Source organism: Carcharodon carcharias, chromosome 5, assembly GCF_017639515.1.
Source record: "Carcharodon carcharias isolate sCarCar2 chromosome 5, sCarCar2.pri, whole genome shotgun sequence".
NCBI lineage: Eukaryota > Metazoa > Chordata > Chondrichthyes > Lamniformes > Lamnidae > Carcharodon > Carcharodon carcharias.
The window spans coordinates 19,315,637-19,338,417 of NC_054471.1; the positions used below are offsets into that span (position 1 = coordinate 19,315,637).

A 22,781-nucleotide genomic window follows, 5' to 3' on the forward strand; every position below is an offset into this window, starting at 1 on the left:
TGAGTTTGGGTTAGGGTTAGGGTTCGCACTTCCCGCAGTGAGTTTGGGTTAGGGTTAGGGTTAGCACTTCCAGCAGTCAGTTAGGGTTAGGGCTAGCAGTTCCAGCAGTGAGTTAGGGTTAGGGCTATGCTTAGCAGTTCCAGCAGTGAGTTAGGTTTAGGGTTAGCACTTCCAGCATTGAGTTAGGGTAGGGTTAGGGTTAGTACTTCCAGCAGTGAGTTAGGGTTACGTTTAGGGTTAGCACTTCCAGCAGTGAGTTAGCGTAGGTTTAGCACTTCCAGCAGTGAGTTAGGTTTAGGGTTAGAGTTAGCACTTCCAGCAGTCAGTTAGAGTTAAGATTAAGGCTAGCACTTCCAGCAGTGAGTTAGGGTTAGGTTTAGGGTTAGCCCTTCCAGCAGTGAGTTAGTGTTAGGGTTAGCTCTTCCAGCAGCGAGTTAGTATTAGGGTTAGGGTTAGGGGTAGCCGTAGGGTTAGCACTTCCAGCGGTGAGTTTGGGTTAAGATTAGAGTTAGCACTTCCAGCAGTGAGTTAGGGTTACAATTAGAGTTAGCACTTCCAGCCGTGAGTTAGGTTTAAGTTTGGGGTTAGCACTTCCAGCAGTGATTTAGGGTTAGGTTTAGCACTTTCAGCAGTGAGTTAGGGTTAGGGTTAGGGTTTGCACTTCCAGCAGTGAGTTAGGGTTAGGGTTGCACTTCCAGCAGTGAGTTAAGTTTAGGGTTAGGGCTAGCCCTTCCAGCAGTGAATTACCGTTAGGGTTAAGGTTAGCACTTCCAGCAGTGATTTAGGGTTAGGTTTACGGTTAGCACTTCCTGCAGTGAGTTAAGGTTCGGGTTAGCACTTCTAGCGGTGTGTTAGGGTTAGGGTTTGGGTTAGCACTTTCCAGCAGTGAGTTAGGGTTAGGGTTAGCCCTTCCAGCAGTGAGTTAGCGTTAGGGTTAAGGTTAGCACATCCAGCAGTGAGTTAGGGTTAGGTTTAGGGTTAGCACTTCCAGTCGTGAATTAGGGTTAGGGTTTGCACTTCCAGCAGTGACTTAGGGTTAGGGTTAGGGTTATCACTTCCAGCAGTGAGTTAGGTTTAGGGTTAGCACTTTCAGCAGTGAGTTAGGGTTCGGGTTAAGGTTAGCACTTCCAGCAGTGAGTTATGGTTAGGGTTAGCACTTTCAGCGGTGAGTTAGAGTTAGGATTAGGGTTAGCACTTCCAGCAGTGATTTAGGATTATGGCTAGGGTTAGCACTTCCAGCAGTGTGTTAGGATTTGTGTTAGGGTTAGCACTTCCAGCAGTGAGTTAGGGTTAGGGTTAGGGTTAGCACTTCCAGCAGTGAGTTAGGCTTAGTGTTAGGGCTAGCATGTCCAGTAGTGAGTTAGGGTTAGGTTTAAGGTTAGCACGTCCAACAGTGAGTTAGGGTTAGGGTTAGCACTTCCAGTAGTGTGTTAGGATTAGGGTTAGGGTTAGCACTTCCAGCATTGAGTTAGAATTAGGTTTAGGGTTAGCACTTCCAGCGGTGAGTTAGGGTTAGGATTAGGGTTAGCACTTCCAGCAGTGATTTAGGATTATGGTTAGGGTTAGCACTTCCAGCAGTGAGTTAGAGTTAGTGTTAGGGCTAGCACGTCCATCACTGTGTTAGAGTTAGGTTTAAGGTTAGCACGTCCAGCAGTGAGTTAGTGTTAGGGTTAGGGTTAGCACTTCCAGTAGTGAGTTAGGGTTAGGGTTAGCACTTCCAGCAGTGAGTTAGGGTTATGGTTAGCACTTCCAGCAATGAGTTAGGGTTCGGGTTTGGGCTAGGCATAGCAATTCCTGCAGTGTTACTGCCGCTTTTTGTTCCTCAGTTCCACCCGAATGGCCTTCTTTGATGATCCATCAAGCATATCATCCCCCTGACAGCTGGGAATGTTTCTTCAGCCAATATTATGAGCTCCTTTCTTTTTTTATCCACTGCCCCACCCTGCCCACCATCTGAAAACGCTAACCGAGAGTACTGAGCTGCTATTCCTGACTTTCCTTCTGCCGTTTTTGAGTAATAGTTACAATATCATTCTTCCAAGTATATATCTTACAATAGACATTTATCAGTTTGGAAAGTGTTCTATATGGCAATGCAGCAGTTGTTGTACTATTGCCTTTCCTTTCTCCATTTTAGTGCGTGATCGTTGAATTCTTCCTCAGCCGTGAATAAAGAATTTTAAATGGCTTTGATTTCATTCTTTCTTTGAATTTCAGATCATGGTGTCCTGACAGAATTCTCTCACAAGCTCGAAACTACATTTCTGATGCAATGGGAGCCAAATATGCAGAGCCGGTGATTCTAAACCTGGAGACAACCTGGGAAGAAAGTGACACACAAACTCCTCTGATCTGTTTCCTGTCCATGGGCTCTGATCCCAGCAATCAGATTGAAGGACTGGCCAAAAAGCTTGAAATTGGTATGGATACAGTCTTTTTAGTGAATACAACTGCTTCTGTTAGTATTCTCTTAGTTTCCTTAAAATACTTTATATTTATGGTCATTTACCATTTTTATATGTACCAAGAGGAACCCCAGGTTGTCAATGGAGAAAATCAATACCAGCAAGTCCCTTTACGCTCTGAAGAAAAGTCATACGGACTCAAAACGTTAACTCTATCTTTCTCTCCACAGATGCTGTCAGACCTGCTGAGTTTTTCCAGCATTTTTTGTTTTTGTGTAGTCCCTTTATGTTTGTTTTCAACATAGTTAGCATCAGAACAGTGTCAGTGTAGCTCTATTCTTGTGTTTTAAACTTTTCCTCAGCTAACTCACCAGTTTCCTGTTGACACTGTTATAGCTGACTATCCTAAACCAACTGTATTCATTGTCTTTTATTATATTCCCACCTAGATATCAGATAAATAGTTTACCTTGGGAAGTACAAACACCCATTATCAAGGTCAGATAACTATATTGCTCAACCTTTAATGGCCAGCTGTAGAGCATAATTGGCATATAACTAGGAACAGCTCACACCCTTGTTCTCTTGGCAACATACATTGAAATATAATTCAGCCATTCTATTTGTGCACCTCTCTCCCTTTTGGTAATCTTCATTATCTCTTTTCTGGTTCCTTTTTATTGTCTTTCTCTCTCTCGCTTCTAATAATTTCTTTCTCTTTCCATTGACGTAAACATGCCTTTTTTTGCTAGATTTATAGCTGTTTCTCTGTTTGTATTTATATTGGGAATGATTGGTGAAAGACCAAGACACATAAAGGACATATTTTCCTTGCTCACTCCTCAACAATAAACAGGGACAGTATAGCTGTCCAATCCCAAGTTCACCAGGTTTTCCATGGGCCATCCCTGGCAGGGACTGACATAAATGGAAGGAGCAGGAAAATGTGATGCCGGTGGAGGCCCCTCAGTCCTGCAACTATATCTTGAGCTTCAGACTGGTATCTTCTGGCTTCTAATGGAGATTGGGAAGCAGCAGGCCCCAAACTAATCTTCTACTTCCCTGGGTGTTCCTGAAATTGGAATAAATGCTCTTTTTAAAGTCTTTGTCATGCCTCTTGGAGCCTTGCTCAAAGCACCATATTCTTCCAGTTCCACAGCCTAGCCAATGAGTGAATGAGGAATTGAGGGGGGAAGTTCAAAATGCCCGTTTTGACCTCATTTGCCTTATTCCATCTTGTGAAAGGAGACAGTGAGCTAATCTCTCTGGGTATTCATTAAGTCTCATGAATTTTGGGGAAAGACATCAGGCTTGGGGGCCAGTTAGCTCAGTTGGCTAGATTGCTAGTTTGTGGTTCAGAATGATGCCAACAGTATGGGTCCAATTCCCATTCTGACCAAGGTAGACTTAGGACTTGCCACCTTGCCCTGCTCCTGAAAGTGGAAGGGAATGGCAAACCACCACTGAAATAAAAAACTGTCAAGGAAATGACTCAGATGAAGCATCAGCAGACAATGAGTTAAGGACCTCAGGTTTAAACCAATGTCACAGGGTCATCTCCAGTAAAACACTTTAGTCAGTATTTGACTATTTTAGTGGTTAGCTGCAGTTGATATTCCTGTATGGTATAATTATAATTTCCAGACTGAATAATGTTCTGTCTCAAAGCTAACTGATGTGTTTTCTTTAGCTTGTAGGGCAATGTCCATGGGTCAGGGACAAGAAGTTCATGCCAGAAAGTTGGTGGCAATGTCTATGCAACAGGTCAGAAAAAAACATGTATTTTAATAAATCTTAAATAAGTTTTGTGCCAAATCAGCCACCTTCCATTTTGAATTTCCCAAAAATGTCGGTGAGCATTGTATTCCTCAAAGTGAGAAACATCCTATACAATGCCTGTCTTGAATCCAATATCAAATTCACACACTCTCAGTTAGCAGGAGCACAGAGGGAGATTTTCTGAACCCTCTGTTGGAAGCATTCTCACTTCTGAGTCCAAAGATTCTGGGTTGAAGCCCACTCCAGGACTTGAGCACAATAGTCTAGACTGACACTCCAGCACAGTACTGAGGAAGTACTGCGCTGTCAGTGGTGCTGTCTTTTGGATGAACCATTAAACCTCTCATGTGGCTGTGAAGAGTTCCAAGCCACTATTTCAAAGGAGGGCAGGGGAATCCTGACCAATATTTATCCCTCAATCAACATCACAAAAAGAGACAACAGATTCTCTATTCATTCTCACCTCATTGTTTGTGGAAGCTTTGGTGTTCAGTTGGTTGCTATGTTTCCCACATTACTACAGTGACCACATGTCAAGTACACTTCATTGGCTGTTATGTGCTTTGGGATGTCTTTTGGTTTTGAAAGATGTCTATAATTGCAAGAGTTATGATGAAACTCTGGGCAGAATCTTCTCTAAATTGCACTGTGTGGTAGCAGGCGTGAGAAAGGATGTTTTTCCCACTGACTGCAATGGCGGTTTTTGCGATATATCATTTGCTTCTTGGCGCCTCATTAATAATGCATTCATGATAAACACGCCTGATTGCTGGCGGGCAGGATTTGCCCGCTGCACCGTGACATCAGTACTTCCTCACTTTAAAGCACATTAGAGCGTAGCTTACTTCATGCCTACAAACGAGGACCACTCCAGGCAACAGATGGCCCTGAAATCAAAGAAGATGGCAGCTCCCAAATTTAGTGACGGCTCACTGGAGCACCTTTTGCATGGCATTGAGGCCCACCGGAATGTCCTCTTCTCCACTGTGGCTGCAGGAGGTCCACCAGAGTCACCAATCTGGCCTGGGAGGTGGTGGCAGCAGCAGTCAGGGCCAAAAGAGCACAGAGGAGGTCAGCCATCCAGTGCCAGAAGAGGATGAATGATCTCATCCATTCCGCCAGGATAAGCTCATCACTTTATCACTCTCAACACACACTCACAAACCCATCACACATCCAGAGGGATCTCACACCTCGAGGGACAACACCACTAAGTCTCACACGCACACTCACAAACCCATCACACATCCACAGGGATCTCACACCTCAAGGGACAATACACTAACTCTCACACACACCCTCACATCTCCATCAGACCCATATCCTATCGAGCTCATGTCTTCATCCCATCCATGGCTTCGCTCACCACAGAAACATTCCACACACCCTTATCACCTGCCATGGCATGTGTCCTGCTCACACTCTCTTCATCTGTTTTCATGCAGGAGAAGCTGACTCGCGGCAGCAGGGAGAGGTCCCAGACTTGGGGTGGAGTGGCCGACATTAGCCCCCTCACTCACTTTGAGGAGCGTGCCATCACACTGGCTGGCAAGGATGTGGACCATGCCTGCAGTCATGGTGAGGTAGGCGGTGAACACCCTCATGAGGATCCTGCTCCACATCATCCCTCTCTCAATGCAGCTGTAAGTGCTCTCTTTCTCTTGTTTTTGACTCTGCTGCCATAGACTAATTATCTCTACCCTGGTTCACAAGGAACTCTGCCAGGTGACTGACACCCTCAGCCAGCCAGTCCCTCAGCTCCATCCAGATCCTCACCTCCAGCCAAGAGGACACCTCCTCCATTGAAAAGCTGGAAATCAACAGCCTGTTAGACCCATCACAGCGCTTACCCACACCCTCCACCAATGCAGAGACACACACCTCAGTGGGACCGCGATGGAGAGCAGGCTTGGGTTCACAGTCTGGTGGTCACTGCATAGACATGTGTCCGCAGCAGGAGGAGGCAGGTTCAGCTGAGCTCCCCGGAACCCAGGGGACCGCTGAGGATAAGGCATCTGTCAGGTCAGAGTCAGATGACGAGCTTCTAAATTTGGCCTTCCAACTCATCTTGGAGAGTCAGCAGAAGACAGGGGAAGATCATGCAGAGCTGCTGGAAGCCCTCAGCAGAGTGGCACATGAGTCGGAGGAGTGCATCCGCCTGCTGTCTGATGAAGTGGTGCTCACATGTGCACGTATGGAGGTCTCCATGGGGTGGATGGTAGAAGTCATGGAGTCCCTGGTCCAGCAGAATGTAAAGATGCGTGCAGACCTGCACACTATCACATTAGCCATGGGTGAATTCCTACAGTGGCAACACAAGAGGGAAATGGAGCACCTCAGTGGCCCCCCAGGTGCTCCTTCCCCTGAAGGTGTCAGGCCTGGGCCCTTCGGGCACACAAAGGGAGGAGAAGCAGCTGCTGGTCACCCCTGGATCTTCCACTCAGGAATCTCAGAGGCTGTCCTCTCCCTCTGAATTCCCTTTGCCAATGACCCGCTCAATATTGCCCTCTGTCACTGCAGTGGGAGCAGCTGGCCCATAGGTGGACAGCCAAAGCAAGCCCAGGCCCTCAAAGCCTCACTCTCCAGACAACGTCATCAGATGCAACAGGGCCAACCAATGCACAGGTTGTCTCCATACCCGCTGTGGATGTCAGGGCAACACCTAGAAAAAGTAGTAGGCCGGGAAAAGTTAAGAAATTTTGATCACCTGGTGAAGTCACTGGAAGATGGAGCGAGCCCATGACGACATCACTGGAAGATGGCTCGAGCCCATGACGAAGTCACCGGAAGATGGCGCAAGCCATGATGAAGTCCCTGGAGGATGGCGTGAGCCCATGGTAAAGTACCTGGAGGATGGTGTGAGCCCATGGTGAAGTCCCTTGAAGATGGCTCGAGCCCATGGTGAAGTTCGTGGAAGATGGCTCGAGCCCATGGTGAAGTCGCTGGAAGATGGTGCGAGCCCATGGTGAAGTCCGTGGAAGCTGGCTCGAGCCCATGGTAAAGCCCCTGGAAGATGGTGTGAGCCCATGGTGAAGTTCTTGGAAGATGGTGTGAGCCCCTGGTGAAGTCACTGGAAGATGGTGTGAGCCCATGGCGAAGTCACTGGAAGATGGTGTGAGCCCCTGGTGAAGTCACTGGAAGATGGTGTGAGACGACAGCGAAGTCCGTGGAAGATGGCGTGAGCCCATGCTGACATCCCTGGAAGATGGCACGAGCCCTTGGCGAAGTCCCTGGAAGATGGTGTGAGCCCCTGGTGAAGCCCCTGGAAGATGGCATGAGCCCATGATGACATCATTGGAAGATGGCTCAAGCCCATGGCGAAGTCCCTGGAGGATGGCGTGGGCCCATAGCGAAGTCTGTGGAAGATGACGTGAGCCCATGCTGAAGTCCCTGGAAGATAGCCTGAGCATGTGGCAAAGCCATTGGAAGACGGTGCGAGCCCATGGCGAAGTCACTTCAAGATGGTGTGAACCCATGCTGACGTCACTGGAAGATGGTTCGAGCCCATGGCGAAGTCACTTCAAGATGGTGTGAACCCATGCTGACGTCACTGGAAGATGGTGTGAGTCCATGGCGAAGTCACTTCAAGATGGTGTGAACCCATGCTGATGTCACTGGAAGATGGTGCGAGCCCATGGCGAAGTCACTTCAAGATGGTGTGAACCCATGCTGACGTCACTGGAAGATGGTGCGAGCACCTGGTGAAGCCCCTGGAAGATGGCGCAAGCCCATGACAAAGTCCCTGGAAGATGGTGTGAGCCCCTGGTGAAGCCCCTGGAAGATGGCGCAAGCCCATGACAAAGTCCCTGGAAGATGGTGTGAGCCCCTGGTGAAGCCTCTGGAAGATGGCACAAGCCCATGACAAAGTCCCTGGAAGATGGTGTGAGCCCTTGGTGAAGCCCCTGGAAGATGGCATGAGCCCATGACGACATCACTGGAAGATGGCTCAAGCCCATGGTGAAGTCACTGGAAGATGGCCTGAGCCTGTGGGAAAGCCATTGGAAAATGGTGCGAGCCCCATGGCGAAGTCCCTGGAAGATGGTGTGAGCCCATGGCGAAGACACTGGAAGATGGTGTGAGCCCATGGTGAAGTCCCTGGAAGATGGCATGAGCCTATGGTAAAGTCCCTGGAGGATGGTGTGAGCCCATGGCGAAGTCTGTGGAAGATGGTGTGAGCCCATGCTGAAGTCCCTGGAAGATGGCCTGAGCCTGTGGCAAAGCCATTGGAAGATGGTGCGAGCCCATGGCGAAGTCACTGGAAGATGATGTGAGCCCATGGTGAAGTCCCTGGAAGATGGTGTGAGCCCATGGCAAGGTCAATTCAAGATGGTGTGAACCCATGCTGACGTCACTGGAAGATGGTGTGAGCCCCTGGTGAAGTCCCTGGAAGATGGTGCGAGCCCATGGCAAAGCCCCTGGAAGATGGTGTGAGCCCATGGCAGAGTCCCTGGAAGATGAAGTGAGCCCATAGTGAAGACCGTGGAAGATGGCGCGAGCCCATGGCAATGTCACTGCAAGATGGCACAAGCCCATGGCGAAGTCACCGCAAGATGGCACAAGCCCATGGCGAAGTCACTTCAAGATGGTGTGAACCCATGCTGACGTCACTGGAAGATGGTGCGAGCACCTGGTGAAGCCCCTGGAAGATGGCGCAAGCCCATGACAAAGTCCCTGGAAGATGGTGTGAGCCCCTGGTGAAGCCCCTGGAAGATGGCGCAAGCCCATGACAAAGTCCCTGGAAGATGGTGTGAGCCCCTGGTGAAGCCCCTGGAAGATGGCACAAGCCCATGACAAAGTCCCTGGAAGATGGTGTGAGCCCTTGGTGAAGCCCCTGGAAGATGGCATGAGCCCATGACGACATCACTGGAAGATGGCTCAAGCCCATGGTGAAGTCACTGGAAGATGGCGCGAGCCCATGGTAAAGTCCCTGGAAGATGGTGTGAGCCCATGCTGAAGTCCCTGGAAGATGGCCTGAGCCTGTGGCAAAGCCATTGGAAAATGGTGCGAGCCCCATGCTGAAGTCCCTGGAAGATGGTGTGAGCCCATGGTGAAGTCACTGGAAGATGGCGCAAGTCCATGAAGTCCCTGGAGGATGGCGTGAGCCCATGGTAAAGTCCCTGGAGGATGGTGTGAGCCCATGGCGAAGTCTGTGGAAGATGGTGTGAGCCCATGCTGAAGTCCCTGGAAGATGGCCTGAGCCTGTGGCAAAGCCATTGGAAGATGGTGCGTGCCAATGGCGAAGTCACTGGAAGATGGTGTGAGCCCATGGTGAAGTCCCTGGAAGATGGTGTGAGCCCATGGCAAGGTCACTTCAAGATGGTGTGAACCCATGCTGACGTCACTGGAAGATGGTGTGAGCCCCTGGTGAAGTCCCTGGAAGACGGTGCGAGCCTATGGCGAAGTCCCTGGAAGATGGAGTGAGCCCATAGTGAAGACCGTGGAAGATGGCGCGAGCCCATGGCAATGTCACTGCAAGATGGCACAAGCCCATGTCGAAGGCACTGCAAGATGGCACAAGCCCATGGCGAAGGCACTACAAGATGGTGTGCGCCCCTGGTGAAGTCCCTGGAAGATGGTATGAGCCCCTGGTGAAGTCCCTGGAAGATGGTGTGAGCCCATGGTGAAGTCACTGGAAGATGGCTCGAGCCCATGGCGAAGTCACCAGAAGATGGCGCATGACCATGGTGAAGTCCCTGGAGGATGGTGTGAGCCCATGGTAAAGTCACTGGAGGATGGTGTGAGCCCATGGTGAAGTCCCTTGAAGATGGCTCGAGCCCATGATGAAGTCCCTGGAAGATAGCTCGAGCCCATGGTAAAGCCCCTGGAAGATGTTGTGAGCCCATGATGAAGTCACTGGAAGATGGTGTGAGCCCATGGTGAAGTCACTGGAAGATGGTGTGAGCCCATGGCGAAGTCACTTCAAGATGGTGCGAACCCATGCTGACGTCACTGGAAGATGGTGCGAGCCCATGACAAAGTCCCTGGAAGATGGTGTGAGCCCCTGGTGAAGCCCCTGGAAGATGGCGCAAGCCCATGACAAAGTCCCTGGAAGATGGCGCGAGCCCCTGGTGAAGCCCCTGGAAGATGGCACAAGCCCATGACAAAGTCCCTGGAAGATGGTGTGAGCCCCTGGTGAAGCCCCTGGAAGATGGCATGAGCCCATGACGACATCACTGGAAGATGGCTCAAGCCCATGGTGAAGTCACTGGAAGATGGCGCGAGTCCATGGTGAAGTCCCTGGAGGATGGCGCGAGCCCATGGTAAAGTCCCTGGAAGATGGTGTGAGCCCATGCTGAAGTCCCTGGAAGATGGCCTGAGCCTGTGGCAAAGCCATTGGAAAATGGTGCGAGCCCCATGGCGAAGTCCCTGGAAGATGGTGTGAGCCCATGGCGAAGTCACTGGAAGATGGCGCAAGTCCATGGTGAAGTCCCTGGAGAATGGCGTGAGCCCATGGTAAAGTCCCTGGTAGATGGTGTGAGCCCATGCTGAAGTCCCTGGAAGATGGCCTGAGCCTGTGGCAAAGCCATTGGAAGATGGTGCGAGCCCATGGCGAAGTCCCTGGAAGATGGTGTGAGCCCATGGTGAAGTCACTGGAAGATGGTGTGAGCCCATGGCAAGGTCACTTCAAGATGGTGTGAACCCATGCTGACGTCACTGGAAGATGGTGTGAGCCCCTGGTGAAGGCCCTGGAAGATGGTGTGAGCCCATGGTGAAGTCACTGGAAGATGGTGTGAGCCCATGGCAGGGTCCCTGGAAGATGGAGTGAGCCCATAGTGAAGACCGTGGAAGATGGCGCAAGCCCATGGCAATGTCACTGCAAGATGGCACAAGCCCATGGCGAAGTCACTGCAAGATGGCACAAGCCCATGGCGAAGGCAGTACAAGATGGTGTGCGCCCCTGGTGAAGTCCCTGGAAGATGGTATGAGCCCCTGGTGAAGTCCCTGGAAGATGGTGTGAGCCCGTGGTGAAGTCACTGGAAGATGGCTCGAGCCTATGGCGTAGTCACCGGAAGATGGAGCAAGCCCATGCTGAAGTCCCTGGAGGATGGTGTGAGCCCATGGTAAAGTCGCTGGAGGATGGTGTGAGCCCATGGTGAAGTCCCTTGAAGATGGCTCGAGCCCATGGCAAAGTCTGTGGAAGATGGATCAAGCCCATGATGAAGTCCCTGGAAGATGGCTCGAGCCCATGGTAAAGCCCCTGGAAGATGGTGTGAGCCCATGATGAAGTCACTGGAAGATGGTGTGAGCTCATGGTGAAGTCACTGGAATATGGTGTGAGACCATGGTGAAGTCACTGGAAGATGGTGTGAGACCATGGTGAAGTCACTGGAAGATGGTGCGAGTCCATGGTGAAGTCGCTGGAAGATGGTGTGAGATCATGGTGAAGTCCCTGGAAGATGGTGTGAGCCCATGGTGAAGTCACTGGAAGATGGCTCGAGCCCATGGCGAAGTCACCGGAAGATGGCGCAAGCCCATGGTAAAATCCCTGGAGGATGGTGTGAGCCCATGGTAAAGTCGCTGGAGGATGGTGGGAGCCCATGGTGAAGTCCCTTGAAGATGGCTCGAGCCCATGGCAAAGTCTGTGGAAGATGGCTCGAGCCCATGATGAAGTCCCTGCAAGATGGCTCGAGCCCATCGTAAAGCCCCTGGAAGATGGTGTGAGCCCATGATGAAGTCACTGGAAGATGGTGTGAGCTCATGGTGAAGTCACTGGAATATGATGTGAGACCATGGTGAAGTCACTGGAAGATGGTGCGAGACCATGGTGAATTCACTGGAAGATGGTGTGAGACCATGGTGAAGTCACTGGAAGATGGTGCGAGTCCATGGTGAAGTCGCTGGAAGATGATGTGAGATTATGGTGAAGTCACTGGAAGATGGTGTGAAACCATGGTGAAGTCACTGGAAGATGGTGTGAGACCATGGTGAAGTCACTGGAAGATGGTGCGAGCCCATGGTGAAGTCGCTGGAAGATGGTGTGAGACCATGGTGAAGTCACTGGAAGATGGTGTGAGCCCATGGTGAAGTCACTGGAAGATGATGTGAGCCCATGGTGAAGTCACTGGAAGATGGCTTGAGCCCATGGCAAAGTCACCGGAAGATGGCGCAAGCCCATGGTGAAGTTGCTGGAAGATGGTGTGAGACCATGGTGAAGTCACTGGAAAATGGTGTGAGCCCATGGTGAAGTCCCTGGAAGATGGTGTGAGACCATGATGAAGTCCCTGGAAGATGGCGCGAACACATGGTGAAGTCCCTGGAAGATGGCGCGCACCCATGGTGAATTCACTGGAAGATGGTGTGAGACCATGGTGAAGTCACTGGAAGATGGTGTGAGACCATGATGAAGTCACTGGAAGATGGTGTGAGACCATGGTGAAGCCACTGGAAGATGGTGTGAGACTATGGTGAAGTCCCTGGAAAATGGTGTGAGCCCATAGTGAAGTTCCTGGAAGATGGCGCGAACCCATGGTGAAGTCCCTGGAAGATGGTGTGACCCCATGGTGAAGTCACTGGAAGATGGTGTGAGACCATGATGAAGTCCCTGGAAGATGGTGTGAGACCATGATGAAGTCACTGAAAGATGGCGCAATCCCATGGTGAAGTCACTGGAAGATGGTGTGAGCCCATGGTGAATTCACTGGAAAATGGTGTGAGCTCATGGTGAAGTCACTGGAAGATGGTGTGAGACCATGATGAAGTCCCTGGAAGATGGTGTGAGCCCATGGTGAAGTCACTGGAAAATGGTGTGAGACCATGATGAAGTCCCTGGAAGATGGTGTGAGCCCATGGTGAACTCACTGGAAAATGGTGTGAGCCCATGGTGAAGTCCTTGGAAGATGGTGTGAGCCCATGTGAAGTCACTGGAAGATGGTGTGTGCCCACAGCGAAGTCCGTGGAAGATGGCGTGAGCCCACGACGAAGTCCCTAGAAGATGGTGTGAGCCCATGGTGAAGTCCCTGGAAGATGGTGTGAGCCCATGGTGAAGACCCTGGAAGATGGTGTGAGCCCATGGTGAAGTCACTGGAAGATGTTGCGAACCCATGGTGAAGTCACTGGAAGATGGTGCGAACCCATGGTGAAGTCACTGGAAGATGGGGCGAGCCCATGGTGAAGTCACTGGAAGATGGTGTGAGACCATGATGAAGTCCCTGGAAGATGGTGTGAGCCCATGGTGAAGTCACTGGAAGATGATACGAGCCCATGGTGATGTCACTGGAAGATGGTGTGAGCCCATGGTGAAGTCACTGGAAGATGGTGCGAACCCATGGTGAAGTCACTGGAAGATGGTGCGAGCCCATGGTGAAGTCACTGGCAGATGGTGTGAGCCCATGGTGAAGTCACTGGAAGACGGTGCGAGCCCATGGTGAAGTCACTGGAAGACGGTGTGAGCCCATGGCGAAGTCACTGGAAGACGGTGCGAGCCCATGGTGAAGTCCCTGGAAGATGGTGTGAGACCATGGTGAAGTCACTGGAAGACGGTGCGAGCCCATGGTGAAGTCACTGGAATATGGTGTGAGCCCATGGTGAAGTCACTGGAAGACGCTGTGAGCCCATGGCGAAGTCACTGGAAGATGGCACGAGCTCATGGTGAAGTCACTGGAATATGGTGTGAGACCATTGTGAAGTCACTGGAAGATGGTGTGAGACCATGGTGGTCACTGGAAGATGGCACGAGCTCATGGTGAAGTCACTGGAAGACGGTGTGAGCCCATGGCGAAGTCACTGGAAGACGGTGTGAGCCCATGGCGAAGTCACTGGAAGATGGCACGAGCTCACGGTGAAGTCCCTGGAAGATGGTGTGAGCTCATGGTGAAGTCACTGGAAGATGGCGCGAGCCCATGGTGAAGTCACTGGAAGATGGTGTGAGCCCATGGTGAAGTCCCTGGAAGATGTTGTGAGCCCATGGTGAAGTCACTGGAAGACGGTGCGAGCCCATGGCGAAGTCACTGGAAGAGGGCACGAGTCCATGGTGAAGTCCCTGGAAGACGGTGTGAGCCCATGGCGAAGTCACTGGAAGATGGCCCGAGCTCATGGTGATGTCCCTGGAAGGTCGTGTGAGCCCATGACGAAGTCCCTAGAAGATGGTGCGAGCCCCTGGTGAAGTCATTGGAAGATGGTGTGAGCCCATGCCTAATGCCCTTTTGAATGCCCAATTGAACCTACCTCCACTACACTTCCAGGCAGTGCATTCCAGACTAGAACCACTCGCTGTGAGAAAAAGTTTTTTCTGACATCATATTTGCTTCTATTGCAAATCACTTTAAATCTCTGCCCTCTGATCCTTTTAGACATAGGAACAGCTTTTCCCTCTCTATTCTGGCCAACGACCTCATAATTTTGAACATCGCTATAAAATCTCCTCTCAACCTTTTTCTCTCCAGGGCGAAGCATCCAAACCTCTCCAATCCATCCTTATAGCTGAAGTTTCTTAATTCTGGAACCATTCTTGTAAGTCTCTTCTGCACTGTCTCCAATGTGTTCACATCCTTCCTATAATGTGGCTCCCAGAACTGAACAACACTCCAGTCTTATATAAATTCAGCATAACCTCCTTGCTCTTGTACTCTATGCCCCTATTAATAAAGCCCAGGATACGTTATGCTTTATTAACTGCTCTCTCCACCTGCCCTGCCACCTTCTCTGATCTATGCACATATACACCCAAGTCTTTCTGCTCCTTCAACCCCCTCAAAATTTCACCCCTTATTTTATATTGTCTATGTTCGTCCTACCAAAATGCATCACCTCACACTTCTCCATATTGAACTTCGTCTGCCACCTGTCTGCCCACTCCACCAACCTGTCTATGTCCTTTTGAAGTTCTACACTGTCCTCCTTGCAGTTTACAACACTCCCAAACTTCGTATCATTCGCCAACTTTGAAATTGTCCCCTGCACACCAAGATGATCATTAATATATATCAGGAAAAGCAGGAGTCCCAACACTGACCCCGGGGAATTACACTACAAACCTTCCTCCAGCCTGAAAAATATCCATTGACCATTACTCTCTGCTTCCTATTTTACAGCCAATTTTTTTATCCACGTTGCTACTATCCTTTTTATTCCATGAGCAACAACTTTTCTCACAGGTCGGTTGAGTGGTACTCTATCAAATGCCATTTGAAAGTCCATGTACACCACATCAACAGCATTACCCTCATTGACCTTTTCTGTTACCTCTTCAAAAAACTCCAGCAAGTTAGTTAAATACGATTTCCCATTTAGAAATCCACGCTGGCTCTTCCTTATTAGCCCATATTTTTCCATGTGACTACTATCCCAAATAATTGTTTCTAGAATCTTGCCCACCACTGAAGTTAAACTGACTGGTCTGTAATTGCTGTGCTTATCCCTACAACCTTTTTTGAATAAGGGTGTAATGTTTGCAATTCTCCAGTCCTCTGACATCACCCCTGAGTCTAGGAAAGACTGAAAAATTATGGCCAGTGTCCCTGCAATTTCTACTCTCACTTCCTTCAACATCCTTGGATGCATTTCATCCGGTCCTGGTGCCTTGTCAACTTTAAGCACCAACAGTCTATTCAACACTTCCTCTTTATCAATTTTGATCCCTTCTAATGACAGTTCCCTCATCTGTCACCACGGTCTGGGTAGCATCTACCTCCTTGGTAACAATGGATGCAAAGTATTAATTTAATATCTCAGCCATGGCCCTTTCGCCCATTTGTAAATTCCCTTTTAGGTCCCTAATCGGCCCTACTCCTCCTTTTACCACGCTTTTACTATTTATATGCCTATAGAAGACTTGGGATTCCCCTTTATGTTGGCTGCCAGTCTTTTCTCATAATCCCCATAATTTCCTTAAGATGCTTTTTCACCTCCCCTCTGAAACTTCTGTATTCCTCTTGGTTCTCAATTGTATTTTCTACATGACACCTGTCAGAAGCACACTTTTTCTTCTTTATCTTAATTTCAATCTCTTTTTTCATCCAGTAAGCTCTGGATTTGTTTGCCCTACATTTCCCTTTCGATGGAATATACCTTGACTGTGCCTGAACCAATCCTTTTTTGAAGGTAGCCCATTGTTCAGTTATAGCTTTTCCCACCAATCTTTCATTCCAATCTATCTGGCCCAGCTCCGTCCTTGCCCCATAGAAGTCAGCTCTCATCCAGTTAATAATTCTTATTCTGGATTGTCCATCGTCCTTTCTATCATCAGCCTAAAATGTCCAATAAAATGATCACTGTTTCCTAAATGTTCCCCCACTGACAATTGATTTATTTGGCCCACCTCATTTCCAAGAACTAGGTCTTTTCTTGTTAAATTGGACTCATACTGCTGTAGAAAACATTCCTGAATACAATACAGGAAATTTTGCCCCTCTCCCCTGTCTACATTCTGGTAATTAAAGTCACCCCATTATAACTACTCTATAATGCTTGCAGCTCTCTGCAATTTCCCTGCAGATTTGTCCCTCCACGTCCTTCTCACTAGTTGGCGGTCTATGGACTACACCAAGCAATGTAGTTGCACCCTTTTTGTTGATTAACTCTAGCCAAACTGATTCTGTCTTTGGACACCCTGGGGCATCATTTTTCTCCAGCACTGTAATGCTCTCCTTAACCAATACTGCCACCCCTCCTCCTTTTCTCCCTTTCCTATCTTTTCTGAACACCTTGTACCCAGGAATATTTAACAGCCAGCTCTGCCCTTCCTTGAGCCAGATCTCTGTTATTGCCACAACATGATATTTCCACATGGCAATCTGCACTTGTAACTCCCCAACTTTATTTACTGTACTCCGCGTATTCACATACATGCATAGTAACATAGAAACATAGAAATTAGGAGCAGGAGTAGGCCATTCAGCCCTTCGAGCCTGCTCCACCATTCATTATGATCATGGCTGATCATCCAACTCAATAGCCTGCCCCCGCATTCTCCCCATATCCTTTGATCCCTTTCATCCCGAGAGCTACATCTAACTCCTTCTCAAAAACATACAATGTTTTGGCCTCAACTATTTTCTGTGGGAACGAATTCCACAGGCTCACCGCTCTCTGGGTGAAGAGATTTCTTCTCATCTCAGTCCAGAATGGTCTATCCTGTATCCTTAGACTGTGACCCCTGGTTCTGGACTCCCCCAACATCGGGAACATCCTTCCTGCATCTACCCAGTCTAGCCCTGTTAGAATTTTATAGGTTTCAATGAGATCCCTCCTCATTCTTCTGAACTCCAGCGAATATAATCCTAATCAACTCAACCGCTCCTCAAATGTCAGTCCCACTATCCCAGGAATCAGTCTGGTAAACCTTCGCTGCACTCCCTCTATAGCAAGTACATCCTTCCTCAGATAAGGAGACCAAAACCGCACACAATATTCCAGGTGTGGTCTCACCAAGGCCTGTATAATTGCAGCAAGACATCCCTGCTCCTGTACTCTAATCCTCTGGCTATGAAGGGCAACATACCATTTGCCTCCTTCACCTCCTGCTGCACCTGCATGCTTACCTTCAGCGACTGGTGTACGAGGACACCCAGGTCTCATTGCACATTGCCCTCCCTCAATTTCTTGCCATTCAGATAATAATCTGCCTTCCTGTTTTTGCTACCAAAGTGGATAACCTCACATTTATCCACATTATACTGCATCTGCCATGCATTTGCCCACTCACTCAGCTTGTCCAAATCACACTGAAGCATCTCTGCATTGTCCTCACAGCTCACCCTCCCACCCAGCTTTGTGTCATCTGCAAATTTGGAGATATTACATTTAGCTCCCTCATCTAAATCATTAATATATATTGTGAATAACTGAGGTCCCAGCACCGATCCCTGCAGTACCCCACTAGTCACTGCCTGCCAGTCCGAAAAGACCCGTTTATTCCAATTCTTTGTTTCCTGTCTGCCAACCAGTTTCCTATCCATCTCAAAACATTACCCCCAATCCCATGCACTTTAATTTTACACGTTAATCTCTTATATGGAACTTTGTCGAAAGCCTTCAGAAAGCCCAAATAAACCACATCCACTATCTCCCCCTCATCAACTCTACTAGTTATATCCTCGAAAAAGTCCAGTAGATTTGACTAGCATGATTTCCCTTTCGTAAATCCATGCTGACTCTGTCCGATTCTGCCACTGTTTTCCAAGTGCTCAGCTATTAAATCTTTTATAATGGACTCCAGAATTTTCCCCACTACTAACGTCAGGCTGACTGGTCTATAATTCCCTGCTTTCTCTCTACCTCCCTTTTTAAATAGTGGAGTTACATTAGCTACCCTCCAATCTGTAGGAACTGTTCCAGAGTCTATAGAATCTCGGAAGATGACCACCAATGCATCCACTATTTCTGGGGCCACTTCCTTAAATACTCTGGAATATAAACTATCTGGCCCTGGGGATTTATTGGCCTTCAATCCCATCAATTTCCCCAACACCATTTCCCTACTAATACTGATTTCTTTCAGTTATTCCATCTCACTAAACCCTGTGTTCCTCAACATTTCTGGTATGTTATTTGTGTCCTCCTTTGTGAAGACGGAACCAAAGTATGTATTTAGTTGGACAGCCAATTCTTTGTTCCCCATTATAAATTCCCCTGTTTCTGACTGTAAGGGACCAACATTTGTCTTCACCAATCATTTTCTCTTCACATACCTATAGAAACTTTTACAGTCAGTTTTTATGTTCCCCGCAAGCTTACCCCCATACTCTATTTTCCCCTTCTTAATCAATTGCTTGGTCCTCCTTTGCTGAGTTCTAAACTGCTCCCAATCCTCAGGTCTGTTGTTTTTTCTGGCCAATTTATATACCTCTTCCTTGCATCTAACACTATCTCTAATTTCCCTTGTAAGCCATGGTTTGGCCACCTTTCCTGTTTTACTTTTGTGCCAGACACGAATAAACAATTGTTGCAGTTCACCCATGTGCTCTTTGAATGTTTGCCATTGCTTAACCACCGTCATCCCTTAAAGTAACGTTCCCCAATCCTTCATAGCCAACTCGCACCTCATACCATCGTAGTTTCCTTTATTAAGATTCAGGACACTAGTCTCAAAACCAATTACGTCACTCCCCATCTTGATGAAGAATTCTATCATATTATGGTCGTTCATTCCCAAGGGGCCTCACACAACTAGACTGCCAATTATTCCTTTCTCATTACACAATACCCAGTCTAGGATGGCCTGTTCTCTAGTTGGTTCCTCAACATATTGGTCCAGGAAACTATCCTGTATACATTCCAGGAATTCCTCCTCTATGGTATTGTTACTAATTTCATTTGCCCAATCTATATGCAGATTAAATTCATCCATAATTACAGATGTTCCTTTATTGCATGTGTCTCTAATTTCCTGTTTAATGCAATTTCCAACATCACCACTACAGTTTGGGGGTCTATATACAACCTCCACTAACTTTTTTGCCCCTTAGTGTTTCTCAGCTCTACCCATACAGATTCCACATTGTCAGAGCTAATATCTTTCCTCACTATTGCCTTAATTTCCTCTTTAACCAGCAATGCAACTCCACCACCTTTTCCTTTTTGTCTGTCCTCCCTAAATACTGAATACCCCAGATGTTCAGTTCCCATCCCTGGTCACCCTGCAGCCATGTCTCCATAATCCCGACTATATCCGCAAGCATGACCAAGACCTCCCTGTCATTACCATTTCAACATTCCACCCTGCTTGCATGCCCACATGTCTGTCCTTGGCTTGCTGCATTGTTCCAGTGAAGCTCAACACAAACTGGAGGAACGGCACCTCATCTTCCAACTAGGCACTTTACAGCCTTCCGGACTGAATATTGAGTTCAACAATTTTAGATCATGAACTCTCTCCTCCATCCCCATCCCCTTTCCAATCCCCCTTTTTTTCCAATAATTTATATAAATTTTTCTTTTCCCACCTATTTCTGTTATTTTTAAATGTATTTCCATCCACTGTTTTATCTCTACCTTTTAGCCTATTTCAATCCCTTCCCTTCCCCCCACTCCACTCCCACTAGGGCTATCTCTACCTTTCTTGTCCTGCTTTCTACCCTTAATTAGCACATTCCTTAGATAATATCACCACCTTCAACACCTCTTTGTCCTTTTGTCCATGATATCTTTTAACTATCTCCACCTATCACTGGCCCTCTATCCAGCTCTACCTGTCCCACCACCACTGCCACCCACACCCCCCCCCACCTTAAACCAGCATATATTTCACCTCTTTTCTATTTTTACTTCGTTCTGTTGAAGAGTCATACAGACTCGAAACTTTAACTGTGTTCCTCTCCGCAGATGCTGCCAGACCTGCTGATTTTTTCCAGGTATTTTTGTTTTAGTTTTGGATTTCCAGCATCCGCAGTTGTTTGCTTTTACTCGACTATATCATACCTGTTTACATTTAATTGCACAGTTAATTCATCCACTTTATTGCGAATGCTTCTCGCGTTAAGGCACAAAGCCTTAAACTTGTCTTTTTAACATTATTTGTCCCATTCCCACTATTTTTCACTGAGGCCCTGTTTGATTCTTGCCCTTCATTTCTCTCCCTATCACTTTTATTATTCCCCTTTCTATCTTTTGTTCTTGTCCTTGATTCCCCCTCCTCTGACTCCTTGCATAGGCTCCCATCCTCCTGCCATTTTAGTTTAAACCCTCCCCAACCGCCCTAGCAAATATTCCCCCTAGGACATCAGTCCCAGTCCTGCCCAGGTGTAACCTGTCCAGTTTGTACTGGTCCCACCTCCCCCAGAACCGGTCCCAATGTCCCAGGAGTCTGAAACCCTCTCCCTCACACCATCTATTCAGCCACGTATTCATCCGTTATATCCTGCTATTTCTACTCTGACTAGCAGGTGGCACTGGTAGTAATCCTGAGATCACTACCTTTGAGGTCCTACTTTTCAACTTACTTCCTAACTTCCTATATTCTGCTTTTAGGATCTCATCCCTTTTTTTTACCTATGTCGTTTGTTCCAATGTGTACCATGACCACTGGCTGTTCACCCTCCCCCTTCAGAATGTCCTGTGGCCGCTCTGAGACATCCATGACCCTCACACCAGGGAGGCTACATACCATCCTGGAGTCTCGTTTGCGGCCACAGAAACATCTGTCTATTCCCCTTACAATTGAATCCCATATAACTATTGCATTCCCAAACTTTTTACTCCTCCCCTATGCAGCAGAGCCAACCATGCTGCAATGAATTTGGCTGTTGCTGCTTTTCTCTGAGAGGCCATTCCCCTCAACAGTATCTGAAGTGATATATCTGTTTTGCAGGGGAGTAGCCACAGGAGATTCCTGCACTGCTGCCTAGTCCTCTTGCTCTGCCTGGTGGTCACCCATTCCCTTTCTGCCTGTGGACTCTTAGCCTGCGGTGTGACCACCTCTCCATACGTGCTACCCACGATACTCTCTGCCTCGCGGATACTCCACAGTGTCCCCAGCCATCGCTCCAGCTCTGAAACCCGGGCTTCCAGAAACTGCAGCTGGAGACACTTCCTGCACACACGCTGGCCCCGGGCATTGGAAATGTTCCTGGCTTCCCACATAGAGCAGGAGGAGCATACCACAGCTGTGAGCTCTCCTGCCATGACTTATCCCTTAAATTAAATTAAACCTTTTGGATGATACTTAATATCAAATAATATCAATTACTCTGGGGCCCTTCTTCCTGCTTCTCATTGTTGCAGAATATTGCCCTTACAAACGATGAACCGCAAAATAAGACCTTGAAAACTATAAGCAATAAAAGTAGTAAATAGTTACCCAACCGTACTCAAAGGATCACCTCGTTCCCTCCTCATTGACTCCATCAGTCACCAACTCCAACTTAAGTACACTACTGCAACCCAAAGCAGCACTCCAGTACCACTGTGGTAGTAACCCTGGTTTAGATTTTGTTACTTTCTCCCTTGCCCTGACTTCACCTATTAACTTACTATTCTCTATACTAGTGTTATCTGTCTCTCCCAGTATTTTGCACACCCTGGTATTCCACTCTAATATTTTCTCCTGGTTCCCACACCCATGCTGAGTTAGCTTAAAGCCCTCCCAACAGCACTAGCAAAACGCCCCATAAGGGACTCAGTCCCAGCTCTTTTCAGCTGCAACCCGTCAGGCTTGTACAGGTGCTATCTTTCCCAGAGCCAGTCTCGGTATCCTAGGAATCTAAAGCCCTCCTTCCTGCACCATCTTTCCAGCCACGCATTCATCTGTCTTATCCTCTGATTTCTGTTCTCACTTGCATGTGGCACTGGGAGTAATCCAGAGTTTACTACATTTGCTAATTTTCTGCCTAGCTTCCTAAATTCTGATTGCAGGACCCCATCCCCCTTCATACCTAAGTCATTGGTACTGACGTGGACCATGACCTCTGGCTGTTCACCCTCCCCAGAAGAATATCCTGCAGCCGTTCTGTGACATCCTTGACCCAGGCACCAGGGAGGTAACATATCATCCTGCAGTCATGTCTACAGCCACATAAATGCCTGTCTGTTCACCTAATCAATGAATCCCCTATCACTATTTCTCTTACTTTCTTCTTCCTCCCCTCCTGTACAGCCAAGTTGCCGGTGGTGCCACAAACTTGGCTTTGACTGCACTTCTATTACAGTTTTCTAATTTACTCA

General features: G+C 48.2%; 1 protein-coding gene across 1 annotated transcript in view; it reads left to right on the forward strand.

Moving 5' to 3' along the window:
- The window catches only part of LOC121278118 (dynein heavy chain 8, axonemal-like), a 2,067,071-nt gene that overhangs the window by 1,922,384 nt on the left and 121,906 nt on the right, over positions 1-22,781 (forward strand). The window contains 2 exon segments of the mRNA XM_041188205.1: positions 2,218-2,420; positions 4,096-4,169. Of these exon segments, the coding sequence (XP_041044139.1) occupies positions 2,218-2,420; positions 4,096-4,169 (277 nt within the window).